Source organism: Musa acuminata, chromosome BXJ1-10, assembly GCF_036884655.1.
Source record: "Musa acuminata AAA Group cultivar baxijiao chromosome BXJ1-10, Cavendish_Baxijiao_AAA, whole genome shotgun sequence".
Lineage (NCBI taxonomy): Eukaryota > Viridiplantae > Streptophyta > Magnoliopsida > Zingiberales > Musaceae > Musa > Musa acuminata.
The window spans coordinates 1,028,449-1,048,619 of NC_088336.1; the positions used below are offsets into that span (position 1 = coordinate 1,028,449).

At 39.9% G+C, this 20,171-nt stretch overlaps 1 protein-coding gene across 11 annotated transcripts; it reads right to left on the reverse strand.

Annotated features, from left to right (window-relative positions):
- Positions 1 to 9,652: 9,652 nt before the first annotated feature.
- Positions 9,653 to 17,331, reverse strand: LOC135583237 (exonuclease DPD1, chloroplastic/mitochondrial-like). 11 transcript variants are annotated; one of them, XM_065085667.1, is made up of 7 exons: positions 16,982 to 17,331; positions 16,698 to 16,849; positions 14,838 to 14,921; positions 14,520 to 14,672; positions 13,766 to 14,308; positions 12,621 to 12,826; positions 9,653 to 10,105 (listed from the first exon to the last, which is right to left on the reverse strand). In XM_065085667.1, exons 5-7 carry the CDS (start codon positions 14,305 to 14,307, stop codon positions 9,897 to 9,899), a joined length of 957 nt encoding a protein of 318 aa, XP_064941739.1. In that variant the 5' UTR covers position 14,308; positions 14,520 to 14,672; positions 14,838 to 14,921; positions 16,698 to 16,849; positions 16,982 to 17,331; the 3' UTR covers positions 9,653 to 9,896. The 11 variants fall into 11 exon arrangements, with proteins under 11 accessions (XP_064941739.1, XP_064941737.1, XP_064941740.1 ...); XM_065085665.1 differs by having other exon boundaries at positions 13,766 to 14,378; positions 16,709 to 16,849; positions 16,982 to 17,330; XM_065085668.1 differs by having other exon boundaries at positions 13,766 to 14,378; positions 14,520 to 14,741; positions 16,709 to 16,849; positions 16,982 to 17,330.
- Positions 17,332 to 20,171: the final 2,840 nt, after the last annotated feature.

Genomic DNA, 20,171 nt, shown 5'->3' on the forward strand with positions numbered 1-20,171 from the left:
CTAAAGCTCTCTATGGTTTAAAACAAGCCCCAAGGGCTTGGTATGAGAGACTTAGTTCATTTCTTATTGAAAATAATTTCTCTAAAGCCAAGGTTGATATTACATTGTTTCTAAAAAATTTTAAAAATAATTTTCTTGTTGCTCAAATTTATGTTGATGATATCATTTTCGGTTCTACGAAAGAATCTCTATGTAAGTCATTTGCTAAAAGTATGAGTCTTGAATTTGAAATAAGTTTAATGGGGAAATTAACTTTCTTTTTGGGCTTACAAATCAAACAACTAAGTAATAGTATATTTCTTAGTCAAACAAAATATGCCTTAGATTTGCTAAAAAGGTTTAATATGGATAGCTCAAAGGCTATCAATACTCCTATGAGTACCTCCACTAAATTAGAAATTGATGAAAGTGGAGAAAGCTTTGATAAAAAACCTTATAGGGGTATGATAGGAAGTTTCCTTTACCTCACCACAACTAGACCAGATATCATATTTAGTGTAGAACTTTGTACTAGGTTTCAATCTAATCCTAAGATATCTCATCTTAAAGTAGTTAAGAGAAAACTTAGATATCTTAATGGAACCACAAATCTAGGATTATGGTATCCAAAATCTGAAAACTTTGAGCTAATTGCTTATGTTGATGCAGATTTTGCTGGATGTAGATTAGATAGGAAAAGCACTTCAGGAACATGTCAATTTTTAGGACACGCACTTGTTTCTTGAACTTCCAAGAAACAAAATTCAGTTGCACTATCTACAACCGAAGCCGAGTACATTGTAGTTAGTGTATGCTATGCACAAGTTGTGTGGATGAAAAATACTTTAGAGGATTATAAGATTCATCTTAAAAATATCCCCATAAAATATGATAACACAAGTGCAATATGTTTAACAAAGAATCTCATTCGACACTCTAGAACAAAACATATTGACATTAGGCGTCACTTTATATGAGATCATATCACTAATCATGATGTAATCCTAGAGTTTATTGATACAAAATCAATTAGCCGATATTTTTACAAAGCCTTTAAGTGAGGAACAATTTGATTTTATTAGATGAGAGTTAGGTATGTTAATATGTCCGAATGCATGAATTTGTTAAATTTGAGACTTTCTTAATTCTTTGATCACTCTCTTAAATTCTATGCTGAAAATTTTATGATACGAATTCTACATGATGATAAGGTTGTGTGCCTCAATAACATGTTTACTTTGATATTGGAAATTTTATGCTTTGATGTTAAAAATTTCTATGATGATGAGCATGATGCAATATCATATTTACTTTCATGGTCATGATTTCTATTGAATATTGAGAAGTTTTAATCATACATCGGATTCTTAATCTTTGAGTACTACAAAGCACTAATGATTTTGCCTCATGCAAGTAGTGATGAAAAGCTATGACAACATTTTACGAATGCATGAATTGAATGTATATCTTTTCCTGATTATCTTTCACTTAATGGATTTCTTAAATGGAGCTTTCATGAGTCTATGCCATATCAAGTTTATTTCATATCCATGCTCCATCACTTAATGATTTTTGATACATAGAAGTCATTGACAAATGCATCTCTCTCAGATTTATCCATTGTGAATTTTTATTGAGAAATGGATTTCTTATGATGATTCTTTCACATGAATTCTTTCTTAATGAAGGAAGAATTTTTTTTGAGATGAACACTTGCAAGAATGAGGATTTGATTTCACATGAATATTTTGATCCTTGTGAAAATTGAAGCATGATTTAATGAAACTCTTTTATCATTTTTAACTACATTCAAAGTTGGTTCTCAATGGATTTTCCTCCTTTCTTTCCTTCTTCATGCAATGTTTTGATGATAAATAAAAGGGAAGAAGTTAATGAAAGCTATCTCCTTAATGTTTGAATGATACTATGTCATGAATGCTTGAAATATGATTGGTATGATTTTTTTTACATGAATTTTTACCACACTTGCATTATTATATTGTTCTCCTTTCTTTCTGTTGATGACAAAGGGGGATAAATAATACCAAAATATGGTAAATTGATGATAAATGTATGCAATTTTACACTTGAAATGTTTGCATGTTAACTTTTCTTCATTATAATTAGATATCTAGAGCTTAACATTAATTTTATAAATTGATATCTTTCCATAGAATGATGAATTGCTATGTTTGTCATCCTTCATATTTGAAATATCAGACTTGAAAATGGATGTCATGCCTTTACATCATTTTGAAAATGTTAGATCATGATAGGAATCATGATGTGTGTATTAATAAGATTAAATGAACTTAACTTATCAATATGTCTCTTGAATTCAAAGGCCTTGAATTCAAGAATGACTTTTCTCAAGTATGGCATATAGATAGAGGGAGTTAAGGTTAACTCCGTCATCAATTGATTGTCATTATAAAAAAGGGGGAGATTGTTGAATCTCGGATTTTGATGATGAAATCAATTATAATTTGTTTGATCTAATCTATATGTTAAGAAAAGTGTGCATGATTAACTACAATGGTAGTAAGATAGAAAGCAGGTGTTGTGCCGGAGTCAAGATCGAGATCACGTTGGGAGTTCGAGAGTTCGTTGGAAGTTCTGCGGGAACCAACCGAGAAGTCCAGGAGCTTGCCATAGAAGCTCATCGGAACTCGCCAAGAAGATCGTCATAAAGTCCAAGAGTCCGCCAGAGCATTGCCGAGAGTTCGTCGGATGTTCACCAGAAGTACGCCGGAAGCTCGTTGGAAGAGCGATTGACGCATCGAACCAAGAAGTACAGTAAACATGTCTAAGTTGTCATTGTTAGAGTGTAAATTAAGTTAAGATTGTGAGGTAATTCCACTAACTTAATTAGGGGCCAACTAGACCCTTTACAGGCCTAAATTGGGCCGAATGGAGTAGCCTATTCGGCCCCTGAATTCCTGGTTGATGGTGGCATCGCTTGGGAGACTCGGTCTCCCAGGAATTCTGGGTGGTGGGACCGCCCCTATCAGGCGGTAGTACCGCCAGCAGTTATTGCTACCAATGGTGGTACCGCCCCTGTCAGGCGGTGGTATCACTAGAGCTCGGTCTTCGAGCTCTATTAAGCGGTGGTACAGCCCAGATTAAGCGGTAGTATCGCCCAATGTCAGATGTCAGGTGGTAGTGTTGCCTAATAATGACATTGGTACCACCAGGACCCCGGAAATCTAGGATTATACACTTTTAGGCTCCATTTTTTAAGCCATTGGGGCCTATAAAAATCCCATCCTTTCCTACATGAAAGGGCATGAAACCTATTGGCAAAATCTTGAGTTCTTGAGCCTTAAAGTGTTGTAAAAGTTAGAGTTCTCCTCCTTCATCTCTTAGCCTTGTAACCATCCAAGAAAGAGGAGTGAGACTTGTAAGGGTTGTCTCCTAAACCCGATAAAAGGATAAAAGCTGTAAAAGATGGTTGGCCTTCGCCTATTGAAGGAAGGCCTCTAGTGGACGCCGGTGACCTTGTTCGAGGAGGAAGCCGAAAATGGATGTAGGTCATGTTGACCGAACCACTCTAAAACTCGGTTTGCATTTACTTTGAGCAACTTTCTTTTATAGCAAACTGCTTCTCCTCCTTTTTGTGCTTTAACTACGTCTACACATGCTTTAACGTAAACATCTTCCGAGATCGGCTTTAATCATACGAAGACTTTATGAAACCGACGCTTTTCATTTGTTCAATTTACATTGCTACAAATCACCTTAATTTTCTCTAGCACTTTCACAAAAGGTTTCAAGTTCAAATTCTTTCCGAAACAGATTGAATTGAAACCATTCTCATTGGAATCGGTTTTAATCGAAGTAAGTTTTTTGAAATAGAGAAAGTTTTCCACTGCACTAATTCACCTCCCCCTCTTAGTGCCGCTCTTGATCCAAATAATACCTTAGCTATTGGTTATATAGGGAGTAGTCCATCAGTATATCACTTTGCAAAAGAATGACACCAAAATGTAGATATTGCGTGGGCTTATTTGGAGAAGGCAACTAAAAAGATAAAGTGGGCAGACTTGGGAAAGCAACTATAAGAGTTCAAAGTCGGCGACTTGGTGTTGGTGACATCAATCCAGTTCTTTAGGCACAAAGTGCACAAAGGATTGGTGTGCAAGTATGAAGGGTCCTTCCTAATTATTAGTTGGGCGAGCAATGTCTCCTACAAGTTGCAACTACTGCGTGGCTCAAAATTCATAATATTTTTCATGCCAGCAACTTAAAGGCCTACCATTTAGATCCACAAGATACTTCTCATAGCTTTGGTTTGGTGAAAGCTTCCCCAAACCAAAGCTAGTTGGGAGCTTGAAGATGCCCTACGACATGAAGAAGTAGCTATCAAAGCCTTCCAATATGCAACAATGAGGACATCAATAGCTTAAGTGGAGGAGAATATCATGAACAGTCGTCGCACACTTGCAATAACTTTGAAAAATATAAGCAATGATAGTTCATAACACTACAGTGCGATCGCTCACCACGTCGAACCAAATTGGCTCGGTTTTCGTGTGCCACAGCTTATTTTGCTGCAAACCGTAGCCTCACACGAAACGTTGACCATCTCAGCATCCTAGAATCCCCTAGGTGGCACTAGGAGAGATAGGGCTTTAGGGTTATGTCGGGCGTTGAACAATCTTCACAAGTTTGTGATGGGATAAAAAGAGAGAAACTTTTGTATCTGAACAAATAATAGCAGGCCGTAATACGCAGCAAAATTAAATGGAAATCATAATAAAATAAAACACCAAGATTTACGTGAAAAACCCCTATAATGTGAAAGATAAAAACCATGGGGCAAGCTAGAGAAAATCCACTGTAAAAATAATAAATGTACAAATCTCAAAGTCTCTTGCCCAAAACACAAGCAAAAATCACAAGAGAATAACTGTGATATAAGGATTACGTCACTGTGCACAATATCCAAAATCTCCCTAAGTAATTATAGCAAGAATCTACTATAGATCTAATCTAACCTGAGACGAGAATACTCCTGGATGATTGAGAATAGTCTCTTTGCGTTGTCCTTGTCTTCTTCCCTTTCCTTCTCCTATTTTTCTGTTCTTTTCTCTGCACTTTTCGAATCACGTAGTTGCAGTATTCTGGCCCTATTTGCAGCCACCATAGCCCTATTTTACCTTTCCTAGCCGCCACCATCTTTTGTTAAAATGGTTAGGATTTTTAGGTTAAAGAGAGGTGGGCTATGGGCTATTAAAGCCCACTATGGGCTAAACTCATAGGCTGTCAGCCTAACAACCTCCCCCTTCAACCCATAAGGGAGGTTGTCCTATGACTCCTCAATATGAAACCATGTCGAACAACTATTAGCACATCTCCTGCCTTTCTTTTAGTAAGGTCTTTGTCAATATGTCTGCTCCATTATCATCTATATGAATTTTCTTAAGTTGCAACTATTAGGATCAAGAGGGCACTAAGAGGGGGGGGTTGAATTAGTGCAGCAGAAAAATGACCCATTTCAAATGTCTTCATTTCGATTAAACCTGATTCCGATGAAAATCGTTTCATAAAGATTTTAACTTGAAAGTGTATGAGAGCATAGAGAATGTTAGGATCAAGAGCGGCACTAAGAGGGGGGTGAATTAGTGCAGCAAAATTTTTTTTGATTTTGTAAAATATTTCGTACGTTCGATGGAAATCGATTTAGAAAGATAGTAACTTAAAATGTAAGAGAGCGTAAGCATAGTGAAAGCAAGATGATGAGGAGAAGCAGTTTGCTATGAAATGATTTGCAGTTAAAGTAAATTGCTCAAAATGAAATGCAAATCAGAATTTAGAGTGGTTCGATCAATGTGACCTACATCCACTTTCGGATTCCTCTTCTGTCGAGGTCACTGATGTCCACTAAAGGCCTTCCTTCAATAAGTGAAGACCAATCACCTTTTACAGCTCTTTCTCCTTTTGTCGGGTTTAGGAGAGAACCCTTACAAGCCTTACTCCTCTTTCTTGAATGGTTACAAATCTAAGAGAGGGAGGAGGAAAACTCTAGCACTTTTACACCCCAAAGATTCAAGATTATAATCACACTTCGGTGCCTTTTCATGCAGAAAAGGGTGGGGTATTTATAGGCCCCAATGGCTTTAAAAAATGGAGCCAAAAAGTGTATCATCTTGGATTTCCGGGGTACTAGCGGTACCACCGCCATTACTGGGCGGTACTATCACCTGTAGTCTGACACTGGGCGGTACCACCACCTGATAGAGCTCGGAGACCGAGCTCTGGCGGTACCACCGTTGGCAGCATTAATTGCCAGTGGTACCACTGCCTAGTCTAGGCGGTTCCACCACCCAGACCACCTAGGAGACTGGGTCTTCGAGGCGGTGCCACTGCTGGTCAATGTCCAGCAACCTGGTTGGGCCTTGTATTCGGTCCAAACCATCCTAGATCTGAGCCCAGTTGGCCCCTAACATAGATGATGGGATTACCTCCCAAATCAACTCTAATTATCGTTCTAACTACGATTAAGGAAAGCATGGTCTGGTACGTCGATTTTTCACTCGGCGATCCTCCGACGAACTTCTCGGTGAGTCTTCCGGCGAGCTTCCAGCGAACTCTCAACCAACTCTTAGCTAGTCTTCTGGTGTGCTTCTGGCGATCTCCCGACGAGCTTTCGGTGAGTCTTCCAGCGTGCTTCCGGTGATCTCACGATGAACTCTCGGCGAGCTCCCGGTATATCGTCCGAGCTTCGACTCCGGCCCATCATCTGCTTTATGCCTTACTGCTATTATAGTTAATCCTGCACACTTATCTCAACACATGGATTAGATCAAATAATTTACCAATTGATTTCATTATCAAAATCAAAGATTCAACAATCTCCCCCTTTTTGATGATGACAACCAATTGGTGATGGAGTTAATCTTAACTCCCCCTATCTATATGTCATAATTGAGAAAAGACACTATTGAATTCAACGCCTTTCAATTCAAGCATCAAATTGATAATTTAAACTTATTATCATCATGCACTTCATGATTTACCAAATCTAAAGATGATACCACATATTCGTTGATAGAAATGATGTCAAGGCATGACATCCATTTTCAAGTCAAAATTACAGAAATTTTCAGCATCAAAGTAAGCACGATATTGCATCATCATACTCATCATTTAAAGAGATAACATGGAAATCAAAGCACATAATTGCAATCATAAAAGTAAATAGCATTTTAAGTGTACAACATCAAGGTAAACAACATAGGATTACAACATCAAAGTAAGCAGAATAAAAGAAAGGGATTCATTCATTTCTCCTCCTTTATCATCAGCAAAAAGTCATAATTAATTATTCAGGTGGTGGCCAGTCAAAATGTCTAAACAGGGTATTGAGTTGTTGATGAATCTATTGTAACTCAATCAAAATTTGATCTTGGCATTGTTCAAGTCGATCTTGACATTGTTCAAACCGAGCCATCCGAGTCCCTATGTCGTTGATAGATGAGGGAGGTGCTTGCTCTACTGGAGGTGATTCCTCATGGACCAGTTGGAGGAGATAGATTACCCTTAAAAATTGGTGTTTCAGGTTTTGGTTCAAGTTGGAGGGGATCAGTCATTCTAGGAAGTCTAGTTCATATACCATTTCTGAATGTACATCTCATTCGTCGAAGTAGATTTCTATTTATGATACTGAATCTATCTAGTTTTATGACTTCTTCGTTAGGTGGAATGGCAATATCATTGGCATGGAGTAGTCTTGTGATTAAGCCACCATATGGAAGCATCATGTCCTTTTTTGATAGTTTAATCATGTTTTGTTGGATTAGGTAATCAAAACAATTGTTATGTCCCTTCATAATCTAATACATGATACCTAGTTCTATTTGGCTTACTTCATCACAATGATATTGTTTTGGGAGAATGATACTTATCAAGATGTGATGAAATATTTTGGTGCTTAAAGGTAGTAAATGTTCGCAGCTTTTTGGAAGAATCATTAAGTTAGGATTGCCAAAAAATATTCCTAAGGCATCAACGTAAATAGTCCCAACTATTTCTTCATCCCATTATCCTCTAAAATAACACTCTCTGTCTTTTATCGAAATTCCTATGATGTTGCAAATGGTTTTATCCGTAATGGGTATATGATGTCCTAATAGATAATTAGATACCCTTTCATCTTCATCTATATGTAAATTATTGTAAAATAGCCTAACAAGTCTAGGGTAGATAGGTTCACTCATTTGAAGGATTGGGAGAATATCTAGATTAGCAAACCATTGAATAGGTTCCAAATCACTTATTTCGTCTAAATGAACATATTTACCCTTATGAACATGTCTAGACTCTATGGATGAAAATTTTAGGGCATGTTGATTAGAATCGAAAAGTAGGGAGTCATAATTTTTATCTAATCTCCTCTTCCCTTTATTCCTAGAGGCTCTTCTAGAACCCATTGAGACTACAATAATAAAGGCAAAAAAGGAGCAAGAACAAGTAATACAAAGGAGAATCAATTTGGTGTAAAGATTACTTTAGTAGTTTTTCCTTCTAGTGATCTTCAAAAGGATGTCGGAGATTGATCCCTGATTTAGTAGGAGATGGGTATTTTGGAGTAGCTAGAGGGAGAGCAAGAGATTTGGTACTGTTTAGAGGAGTGTAGAATGTGTTAGGGTTGGTTCTACCGTCGACCCTAACTTGGGGTTTATAAGGGGTAGGTTGCGGGCTGTGGCACCGCTAGCTGGGCGGTGCTACCGACTGCCACCCGTGACAACTGGCGGTGCTATTGCTAGCTGGGTGGTGCCACTGCCTACAGGTAGTGAGCACTACTCACACTTTATAGGTATGTTTTTTAGGTCAATTCCATAGTCCTTTAAAGTATTTTTCATCCATATAACTTGAGCACAGCATGCACTTGCAGTACTTAGCTTCGGTTGTAGATAATGCAATTGAGTTTTATTTCTTGAAAGACCAAGAAACGAGTGCATGTCCTAAAAATTGACATATTCCGAATATGTTTTTTCTATCTAAACTACATCCAGCAAAATCCGCATCAGCATAACCAAGTTCTTATGATTTGTACATGATTCCGGGGTGATTCATGGACGCCTCTGTTCTAGTTGATAACTTACATATTTATTATTGATTATGTTTATTTTTGACCACCACGGTGTTCTCAATCTTTCCACTGATTTGTAACCCCTCCTATATATTTGGCGCTCACTAAATCTACTCCTTAATGATTATAATAGCTAATTCTGAGTTAACGTGGGATGATTTAAAAAGAGCAAGATAGCTAGAGCAATCATAGACAGAACGGGATGGTGGATATAGAGTTTTGTAACTAATCTTTTGTTGCATAAGTGTGTAAAATATCTAAAAAATTATATTGAAAAATAGTATACAATATGCATGGTAGATCATTGAAAAGAGGTTCATTGACAGTGAGTATAGTTTTCTCCACGTGCAAGTTAGTTCGTACCAGAAATGGATAAAATAAGGGTTAATAAAAAGGGTTTACTTCTTTGACATGTTTCTGTCACGAGTTCGTCTTTACGTGCAAAACGAGGGAAAGAAAATAAGACTAAATTAATTCATCCTTTGGTCAAACCAAAGGGCAAAAAACCAGCTGACTTGCCAATTTTATCAATACTTATTGAAATTCCTTTCAACAAGAAAATTGAGCACACAAATAATATCGAGTAAAATAATTTAGGATTAACATTCTCACAATATTTTTAGCATTTAAGACAACTAGAATTCTCATTCAATCATGGAGGTATACTAAATGAAATGATAAATAAATTCATTACCATAATGGTAATGAGGAAAATTACCAGAAACCACCTATTGAATGGTGACAGATACAACAATGATTCCAGAGTTAAGGTTAATAACTAACGCATGTTTTTAGTTTTGCTTTTGAGTTGGACACCTCCATCTTATTTCTCAAGAGGAAGTTTCACAAAGTCCGAAGCCCGGAAAGCTCTATCCATGAGCTCAGGAATAGACAGTTTTAGATCGAAAGTAATTTTCTGGAGCACGTAGCAGAGTGTCGTGACATCCTGCATTGCTCTGTGTGCTGGTCCAACCAAAGGAATTTGGTAGTGCTCACGTAGTGCCTTTAATGAGGAGGAAGTAAGCTTTGTTCCTGCAAAATTAAAGAAGAAACAAAACAGATTCAATTAAATCACATAAGTTACTGATTAACCTTGACATATATTTGGCTATTTCCCGATTCCCCATCAAGTATTTAGATCTTGATATGATATTGATTTCAAATTTTCAATGACCTATTATCTCAGTATGATATGGATATATCAGATTACCGATTCATACCGCCTGATATCAACAAAAAAAATATAGTAAACACTTACTGACCAACACCATCCTATATGGTCCTGAATGATCCTTGGTTTGTAGCAGTCCAATTAGTATTTGATTCCTTGTTTCCCATAACCAGTAAAAGATACTGAAGTACAGTAGAAGCACAAACATCACTGGTGTTTATATAGAGCTAAGAGTTGCACGTGATTTATTGAGAGTCTGTTCCAAATTCAACTAATCCTAAACTAGTGCTAGGCTCAAATTTGGCAAAATCAGGTCAGATCTAGGGGTGTCAACAGGTCACTTCAGGTTAACTTAAGTATACCATGCCTTAACCTGATCTATCAATCATGTCAAAGAGCAAACTAGAACTCAGTTCAGTCAATGTGAATCACATAAAGGATAACATGATTAACCCATTCTTAACAAGATTTGAAATACTTACATACCTAAACTTGACACAGACAATAATCAATCCAGTAAGACCTATTTATAATAATAACATTCACAAACTTATCTAAAAATGGCATGTTTAACACATATAACAAGACAATCAATTGGTTGATTCAGGTCAGTTGTGCCAATTCCTAAAATTTTTTACCACTTGGGCTTATTGTGTCTAATCTGTTTGTGACCCTAACCCATATAAGCCTAAAAGATACCCGCTAGTCGTGTTGGGTTCTTATAGATTTGAAGTCAAGTATTGATGTCCCTGGTCAAATCAAAAGCATCCTGAATGAGTTTAACCTAGCAAGATTTCCTGAATTACCACATGATAGGGTCATATCCACAAGGGTGATTAAGGATGAATAACAGAATCAAGATCGAGATGACATACTGCACTTGGAGTTATTTCTGAAATTCAAAATATTCATTACCGTCTCAATGGTCATGTTTTAATTTCCCAACTATTTTCTGTTCCTCTGTAGGCCTTACTCATGATTTACCAGCCAATTACATTCACAAAGCAAATCTGAACAAGATTTGATTGTATAAGGTTGTAGAACAGAACCTGCTGAATAAATTTTCACTCAGGGACTATTGCGTCTAACCTATTTATGATCCAAACCCATATAAGCCTAATCCAAACCTCCTGATTCTGTCTAACCCTGGTCAAATCCAAAGCATCCTAAATACGTTTAACCTATCAAGATTTCCTGAATAACTATGCGATAGAGGCATATCCACCAGGGGGATTAAAGGTGTAAGAGAATCAAGATCGAGATAACATATTGAACTTGAAGTTATTTCTGAAATTTGAAGTATCGTCTCAATTCTCATGGATTATCAGCCAATTACATTCACAAAGCAAATCTAACAAATTTTGACTGCACAAGACGGTAGAAACGGTAGAATAGAAATGCTATACAGATTATAAAAATGCAATATAGACTTTCAAGATAACCCTAAATTGACATATATCAAGATAATCCTAAATTGACATATATCAAGATAAAAAAAAATTTAACCTAAAATAATACACTAAAATCCAAGAATTGCCAAAACTCTTTCTAGATTTTACAGTTATTGCAATCTGCATGACACTAACTAATCAAGAAACTCAAGTGATAGTTATGGCTTGTGACCTACACCGCCATATGTTTCTAGTAACTTACTTGTAAAATGAAGAACTAAATGTGACCTAATTAAATAAGACAAAAACTATGGCATGTCTATTTAAGAGCTAATTGTTTTAATAATGACCACAACAATAGTTAGACATCGGAACATATTCTTGAAGCTATAGGTTCTAGGAGTTATCAAATAGAAGGGAGTATATTATTTCTGTTGAAATACTCTTTTATTCTGGTTAGTGTAATAAACCAAGGTTCACAATTTTGATCTGTACTTATATACCGAGTGTTGATCAGTACAATACGTACCGAGGCATACTGACGGTATGCCAAGGCGAACCGAATGGTACACCTAAAATAGCTGAAAACTCTAATACATATTGTATTAGTGTTTTCAGCTATTTTAGCTAAAATAGCTAAAAGGTCAGTAACGGTCGATTTCGACCGTTACCGCCTGGTATAGGTTGGTAATGGTTGAAATTGATCGGTAATGCTCGGTATAGGTCAGTAATAGTCAAAATTTTGACAGTTACCACCCGATACAGCCCCATATCACCCGCTACGAGGGCAAAGATTTGGTACCACTCGGTAGCAGGCGGTCAGCATGCCGAGAGGCTCTTGGACCGGTACACCACCTATACCGAGCAGTACATATTGAAATTAAAAACCGTGCAATGTACATTGGCATTAAAATACAATCAACAAATTTTAAACTGGAAAGAGATTTACCATAGAAGAAATAAAATAGATAAAACAATGACCTACCATCTGGCTTCATCAATTGGCGTGCAAGAGGAAGAGTGTCAACAAACATCCAATCTGCTGGAATCTCCACCAAACAGCGCTGGAATTCTTTGATGATGAAAGGTACATCAAACTTACGTCCATTGTGAGCAACCCACAAAACCGGCCTTCCTGCCACTTGGCGGCTCCGAACATATTGAAGTAGGACAGGAAGCAACTCCCTAAATCTATGTTAACATAATGAAAGCAAGATACAGGAATTAAAAAATTTATTAAAGAAGCTCTTCAAAGCACCAGCATAGACATGAAATATCAAAAGTTCAGAAAAAGTTATATAAAGCAAATGTTTCTTCAAAAGCATTTTTCACATGTATTACACATGCTGGATATCAGCAGCCAATCATCTTTCAAAAAAACAATAACAGCAATGATTGCCCTCAAAATAAATGCAGTACCTTAGTTAATACAACAATTTTTGTTCCCATCACAACTTCCAATATGCTGTAACATAATATCACAAAGCAAAATTACAGTCTTATAGTAATTGCTTCATATTTCTATTGCAAGATACCATGATTTTATGTATCATGCCATCAATAAGGACCTCCTTGACTGATGAACGACAACAAAAAATTGCCTGTGATCAGATAACTAAACTAAAATCCAAAGGAAAGTGCAATACCCACTACATAATGCATATTTCAAAAAGAAAAATCAAACAGAGCCTTAACATACAATATGAAGCCTTAAGATACAACATCACTTAAAACAAATATAAACTTTTCCAAATCATGCACATGGCTTACAACTATGAAGATCAAAACAAATATTCCAAACTGTTGAACAGTATTGTCTGCATACGCCTGATAAATTGTGCATGTGCATGCATATCTGATTTCATGTGACTGAAAATAATTGAGACAATATGATTACTAATTCTAGCACAATAAAAAAAAATGAAAGCAATTAATTAAAAAAATCATGTTGTTAAAAATTCTTTGTCTAGTTAATAACACTCAACAGCAACATTAATTTTTAACTTGCTAGATAAAAGCAGCTTCCAGAGGTCCACATTTGAGAATTCTGTAAATTGATTTGTTTGCTCCAACATAAATACTGGCAAGAAGATAAGCAAATCTGAATCCTTCAAGATTAGAGATACATACGTTGGGACATCACGCCTGTTGACCATAGATGTGTCAATTCCATGAACAAATGCATTCAGTACATCTTTTTCAGGATTTACAAGGGTTTGGAATGTACTGTTCTTGCCACCAATAAGATCACGAAGTGCAAACTCAATAATCCTTTCATTTTGATGACTGAACCCAGTGGTTTCAATATCAAAAACGAGGATAGTTGCAGGACGGTCAACAGATTTCTTGAGAGTACTTTCTTGGATATTGTAACACTGAACAGCTTTAAGTTCATGAATTTCTTGCTGATGGGTATTCAAATTTGTTGTTGACGCAATTGTCACTTTCTCAAGTCTCCAGTCATGGCAGCCACATGATGTAATAAAACTCTGTGGCTCCTGTCTCAGTTCTTCTACTACATTTGTCAACTGTCGTAGTGGGCATCTCCTAGCATCAAATGATTTGTCAGGGACACATTTAGTACTTAACCTGAGAAACTTGATGGTTGAATTGCTTCCAAGACTGCTCCACAATTGATGAAAATTTCCTGACCAGATAGAAGCTAAGGACATTCTGCAAGGGGTGTCAATTCAGCATCAAGGATCTCCCAATGGAAAAAAGGTCATATGCAAATCATGAACATCTGAAATTTTGTAGATCAATGAGCATCAGTACACAATTACAAGATAGCACAGATATATGCTTTTAAATCCTGAATACAAACACAAGTAGATCAAATCAGCATGAGACTTATAAAACATATGTGACCCATTTAGTACTAAACCTGAAACTTGATAGTTGAATTGCCTCCGAGACTGCTCCACAATTGATGAAAATTTCCTGACCAGATAGCAGCTAAGGACACTCTGTAAGGGGTGTCAATTTGGCATCAAGGATCTCCCAATGGAAAAAAGGTCATATTGCAAATCATGAACATCTGGAATTTTGCAGATCAACAAGCATCAGTACACAATTACAAGATAGCACAGATATATGCTTTTGAATCCTGAATACAAACACAAGTAGATCAAATCAACATGAGATTTATTTAAGCAAACATATTGTTTAGAACAAAACATATATGACCCATTCAGTACCAAACCTGAGAAACTTGATAGTTGAATTACTTCCGAGACTGCTCCACAATTGATGAAAATTTCCTGACCAGATAGCAGCTAAGGACACTCTGTAAGGGGTGTCAATTCAGCATCAAGGATCTCCCAATGGAAAAAAAGGTCATATGCAAATCATGAATATCAGGAATTTTGCAGATCAATGAGAATCAGTACACAATTACAAGATAGCACAGATAGATGCTTTTAAATCCTGAATACAAACACAAGTAGATCAAATCGACCTGAGATTTATTTGGGCACACATATTGTGTAGAACAAAACATATGTGATATATTCTATTTAATTTCTATTCACAAAATAGTTCATTAACCTCTCAACCAAGGTTTGCAGTTTTGCATACTGGTATCGTACTCATCAGAGCTCAGACCAGCACGATATCGGTCCATGCCAATGTCGTACCAAGTGTCAGGAGGCTGTTACTTGACGAGTCTTGAAAAAAGCCTAAAAAGGCTTACAAAATAAAAAAGGAAACTACTTGGTTCAGAGCCTATACCGCTCTACACCAGGCAGTACGATCCTATATTGGGTGATACAGGGATTGTACCGCCCGGTAAAGGTCCAATATCGGATGTACCACACGGTTTACACAGGTCTGTGTACTGGTAAGCTGTCAGACTGGAAAATAGTGCTTGTAACATACCATTCCGGATTGTCACGGACAGTTTAAGGGGAAGGTGTTCAATGTAATGTCTATGGATGTCCTTGCCCTTTGGTTTTGTTCATGCATTAAACAGTCTACAAGGGGATAATAGGCTTAGCAGCTCCATTTTGGTTGGATTTTATGGCTTTTTCAGGTTTGTAAACACAGCATATTTGTGGTCGTTGCGCAAAGGTAAAACTGCCCAAAAACAAGGCCTCCAACCAGTCATTTTAGATGTTTTCCATGAGTAGATAGTGGCCAAAAATGGTAGCTATCTCAACCCCTTGGGGCTACCTAGGTGGCACATGACTAGATGGGCCTCTGGGGTAGTGTCTTGGGTTGGTTCGTCCCTTGGTTCCGTCATTGTGTCATATGGGCACTTGTTCATGCGGACTTTTGGGCACGGCAGACTGTCTTAGACCCTTTGTTATATGATCATTCAGAGCTTACGAAGTTCATCTTCATATTTTGCATTTTCTATCAAATGTTTGTTGAAATGTTTACTTGTTGGGTCCCGAGTTTAACACTTCTACTAACCCGTCTTCTCTTTTGTAAACTACAAGGTTATGAGGAAGCTGAGCCTTTACGACGGACAAATAAAAATATTGCACGACTTAGGCAAAACCAGCTATGTCTATGATATGATGGCATTGCAAACCTTACTCCACTACTGAAAAACACATAAGGTCCGCTTCATAGTAGGAAAACTATATTTCTTTTATGTCCATGGTTTTGAACATCATCCAAGCACCAAAGTGTTAAAGGGCATCTTCAGATAAAGAGTCACTATCAATTCACAAAAAATATTAACTTAAGTCTCACCTAAATTAGAAACACAAATAGAGTCAGATCAACTTACTGATACTGCCGTAAATAATAAAGTCTAGCACCATGTATAAATCAATTATCCCTCATTGCACAATGAAATAAACTTTAATACAGATATTACAAGGAAATGGACTTGTTGCCACAGTAAAAAAATTACTCTACTCGAAGTACAGTTATAGGGTGTATCCGCACAGCAATATTATAACAGGTTGCGTGGCAAAGTGACCAATAAAGCTTCTTTCACAGTATCACCACAATTGCTAGTGACGACAACCATAATCTTAGTTCACAGAAAGAAGAAAACAACAAATCCATCTTAGAAAAAGCAATGCCACTTCATGCTCGACGAAATGCTTACACGAGAATTACCGCACGAGTGGATCTATCCACGAAAACTGCTATATACATATGGTTACAGCTTATGTAGAACATTAAAAAACAAGCATCATGAGCACCCAATCAAGAACCACGAAGATCATAATCCAAACGACGACCTGCTTGACGATATTCCTAAAAGAAAACAGAAACGAGATATTACCAACAAACCCAATCGAATAAAATGAGGAATCACACGGGGCAAATCTAAGAGAAAGAGGCTACAAATTAGTAAGACGAGCGTGAGGAATGTGAAAGGAGGAGCACCTGAGATAGCCGCTTTGGTCTCTGGCAGGGGAAGAAGTGACAAGAATACAATCGGAACAGTGTCTGGGAGGCTGAGGGTGGAGGGGGAGGAAGGAATAGAGAACGATTAAGACAATAGGGGATAGTGGTGATTATAAAAGGTTTGCTTGGGGTGCGGGAGGAGGTAACGATTAAGACAATAGGGGATTGTGACCTTCCAAGCTTTTCTCGGATTGAGACTGCTACTTTCGGCTTAGAACCACTTGACATGGCACGTGCCACCGGCTGCGAGACCTGCGGTTAGAGGTGATCGGATTGGGAAAAGGTCGAAGAGGGAGGGACATGGTGATCCGCCGTCCGCGGAGGTGTAAATGGGTCGGAGGTGGTTTATCCCGAACTCGATCCAATTAGAACTCATGGTTCACATCCAACTAAAACTTTAGTTCTGCTCGGCCTCCAAAATCAAGCCCAAATTCAAAATCCTATTCTATGTCTGTTACGGCTCATCGTATTGTTGTGTCGACGAAAAACTTAGCACGTTCATTATAGATTAAATCATTAGGATTTAATCATTAGTCATCGAAACTGAAAGTCTTAAATCATTGGGTTTTTTTTTTGCTGCAGCAATTGATGAGGATAATAATGGCGATAAGACTCAGGTTGACGTCAGCTACCTCAGATGACGCCTCGGTTGACCTGACATCACCTGGTCAAACGGATCGAAACGTCGACCGAGGCACATTAAACATCCTGCTCAGGCTCGGTCCTTCACGCCACACCAACACCAGTGTCAGATGCTACCAGGAGTACGAGCTTGCCCCCTACAAGTGGGCACATCAAGAAACAGTAAGCTTCCCTATAAATACCCTCGCATTCTAAACGGAAAGAGGGAGAGGAGACAACTTAGCTAAAGAAACCCCCTTTACCATCCATTGACTTGATCGTCGGAGGGGTCGGGCCGAGCTCCCCGACCCGACCTTTGTGCAGGTGCGAAGCCGAAGGTCCCCAATGGACGCGCAGGCGAGGAGTTCTTGCCCGGAAGAAACGACGACCCCGTCCCGATTGGACCACCGTAATCGGCCACCTCAATAGTCTCGAGGAACGTCCCAGGGAGATCCCCGTCATCCGGACCCGAACCAAGCCGCGTCAATCCCAAGGCCATGGCTTAAGGTTGTTTACACTAACATTTTGGTGCTAGAAAGAGGGCCGGGATGTCGAGGGATCACCCGATTGGCTCGGACGAACCTGTGGCTGAGGGGTCACATCCGATTGGAGCTTCAGGGGAACATCCCCCGCACGGAGATCTTCGTGATGAACACCCTGCCACGACCTCAGAGCGCTATTGGTGGGTATTCAACGACCCGGGCTGGTCGCCGCCCGAAGGTGCCCCAGCCGACCCGTCGCCCGTGTCGTCCGAAGCCTTTCTGGACCTCGCCCATCAAGTCCGAGCTCTGACAAGTATGGTGCAAACCGTTATCCCACTCGTTTCTCATCCAGCGCACCCGCTTGCGATTCAACCACTGCGGCAACAGGAGCCGCCCGCTCGGGCCCACACGCCACTTCCGGAGTTCCCTACTTCGCCTCGGGTCCGATCGACCCCACTCGGGGATCGAGTGATGGAAAACCCGAGCGGCCGCCCGGAACCTGAGGCATTATCTTCCGATTCAACGGACTCCCTGCGAGCCCAGCTACGCTTTGTTAGTCAGCGGCTCGACGTAGTGGAGAAGGAGGTTCGCAGGTCAAAGGGAGAGCTCGGGGAGGATGCACACCAAGGGTCTCCATTCACACCCGAGATACAGGATCAGACAGTCCCCTCGAACTTCCAACTCCCCTCCCTGGACGCTTACGACGGCTCCACCGACCCAATGGACCATGTAGCCGCTTTCCGTGCCTAGATGGCACTGTATGGAACTTCTGATGCTTTGATGTGCAGGGCTTTTCCCACCACCCTGAGGGGGCCGGCCCACACATGGTACAGCGGCTTGAAGACCGGGACTATCACCTCCTTTGATCAGCTCGTCGAAGACTTCGAGCTTAATTTCTTAGCCTACGCCCAGCCAAAGCCGTCCGTTGCACTGCTCCTCGGACTCAACCAAAGGGAGGACGAGCCCCTCTCCCATTTTGTGAATCGCTTTACAACACAAATCCGGGAGTTGCCGGACGCTCATCCCTCTTTGTTAGTGCAGGCGTTTATGACAGGCCTGCGACCTTCCAGATTCTGTTGGTCCCTCATGGAGCGACCCCCCACCACAGTACTAGATATGCTCCAGCGGGCTAACCAGTACATCGCGGCGGAGTCCTGGGTGGCCATGAGGAGAAGGAGCGACTTTTGGCAGCGGGCTCCATAGAAGAAGTCAAACACCCGCGGTGGCTATCCGATGTAGTCCTCGTAAAAGGAATCTAGGCCCTGCCTCAGTCTCTTCCGAGCGAAGGCTCAGTATCTACCTGACTGTCTCCCGGCTCGCGGTTAACTTCTGCCTAACCCCCTTCTGTATCTGCACGGCTCGGTCGTAGACTGCCCGAGTCCACCTCAGCGCGGCATGCCCGCCTGAGCCGTGTCCCTCGATCGCATGTTGTCCGAGACCACACCTGCCTGGCTTGCCCGCCTACGTCGTGCTCCTCGGCCGCATGTTACCCGAGACCTTGGCCCCATGCTCCCCGAGACCACACCTGCGCGGCCAGCTCACCTGCATCGTGCTCCTTGGCTCCATGCTCCCCGAGACCACACCTGCGCGGCCAGCCCGCCTGCGTCGTGCTCCTCGGCTCCATGCTCCCCGAGACCACAACCTCTGCTCGGCCTGCTCTACAGAGTGTGCTCCTCGGCCGTATACTACCCGGGGTCACCGCTACACATCCAACCCTTCTTAGTTGCTAAACTCCACGATTCCCACACCCCTGGCAACGGACCGGCAAAACGCCCGGCTGGGACAGTTTCTCAAAGTCAAAGCCATACATCAGACCCCCCTTTTACAGCAACCGACGCATAGCTTCCTTCGGGGGGGGAATATGATGAGGGTAATAATGGCGATAAGACTCGAGTTGACGTCAACTGCCCTAGATGACGCCTCGGTTGACCTGACACCACCTGGTCAAACGGATTGGAACGTCGACCGAGGCACATTAAACATCCTGCTTAGGCTTAGTCCTTCACGTCACGCCAACACCAGTGTCAGACGCTACCAGGAGTATGAGCCTGCCCCTGTAAGCGGGC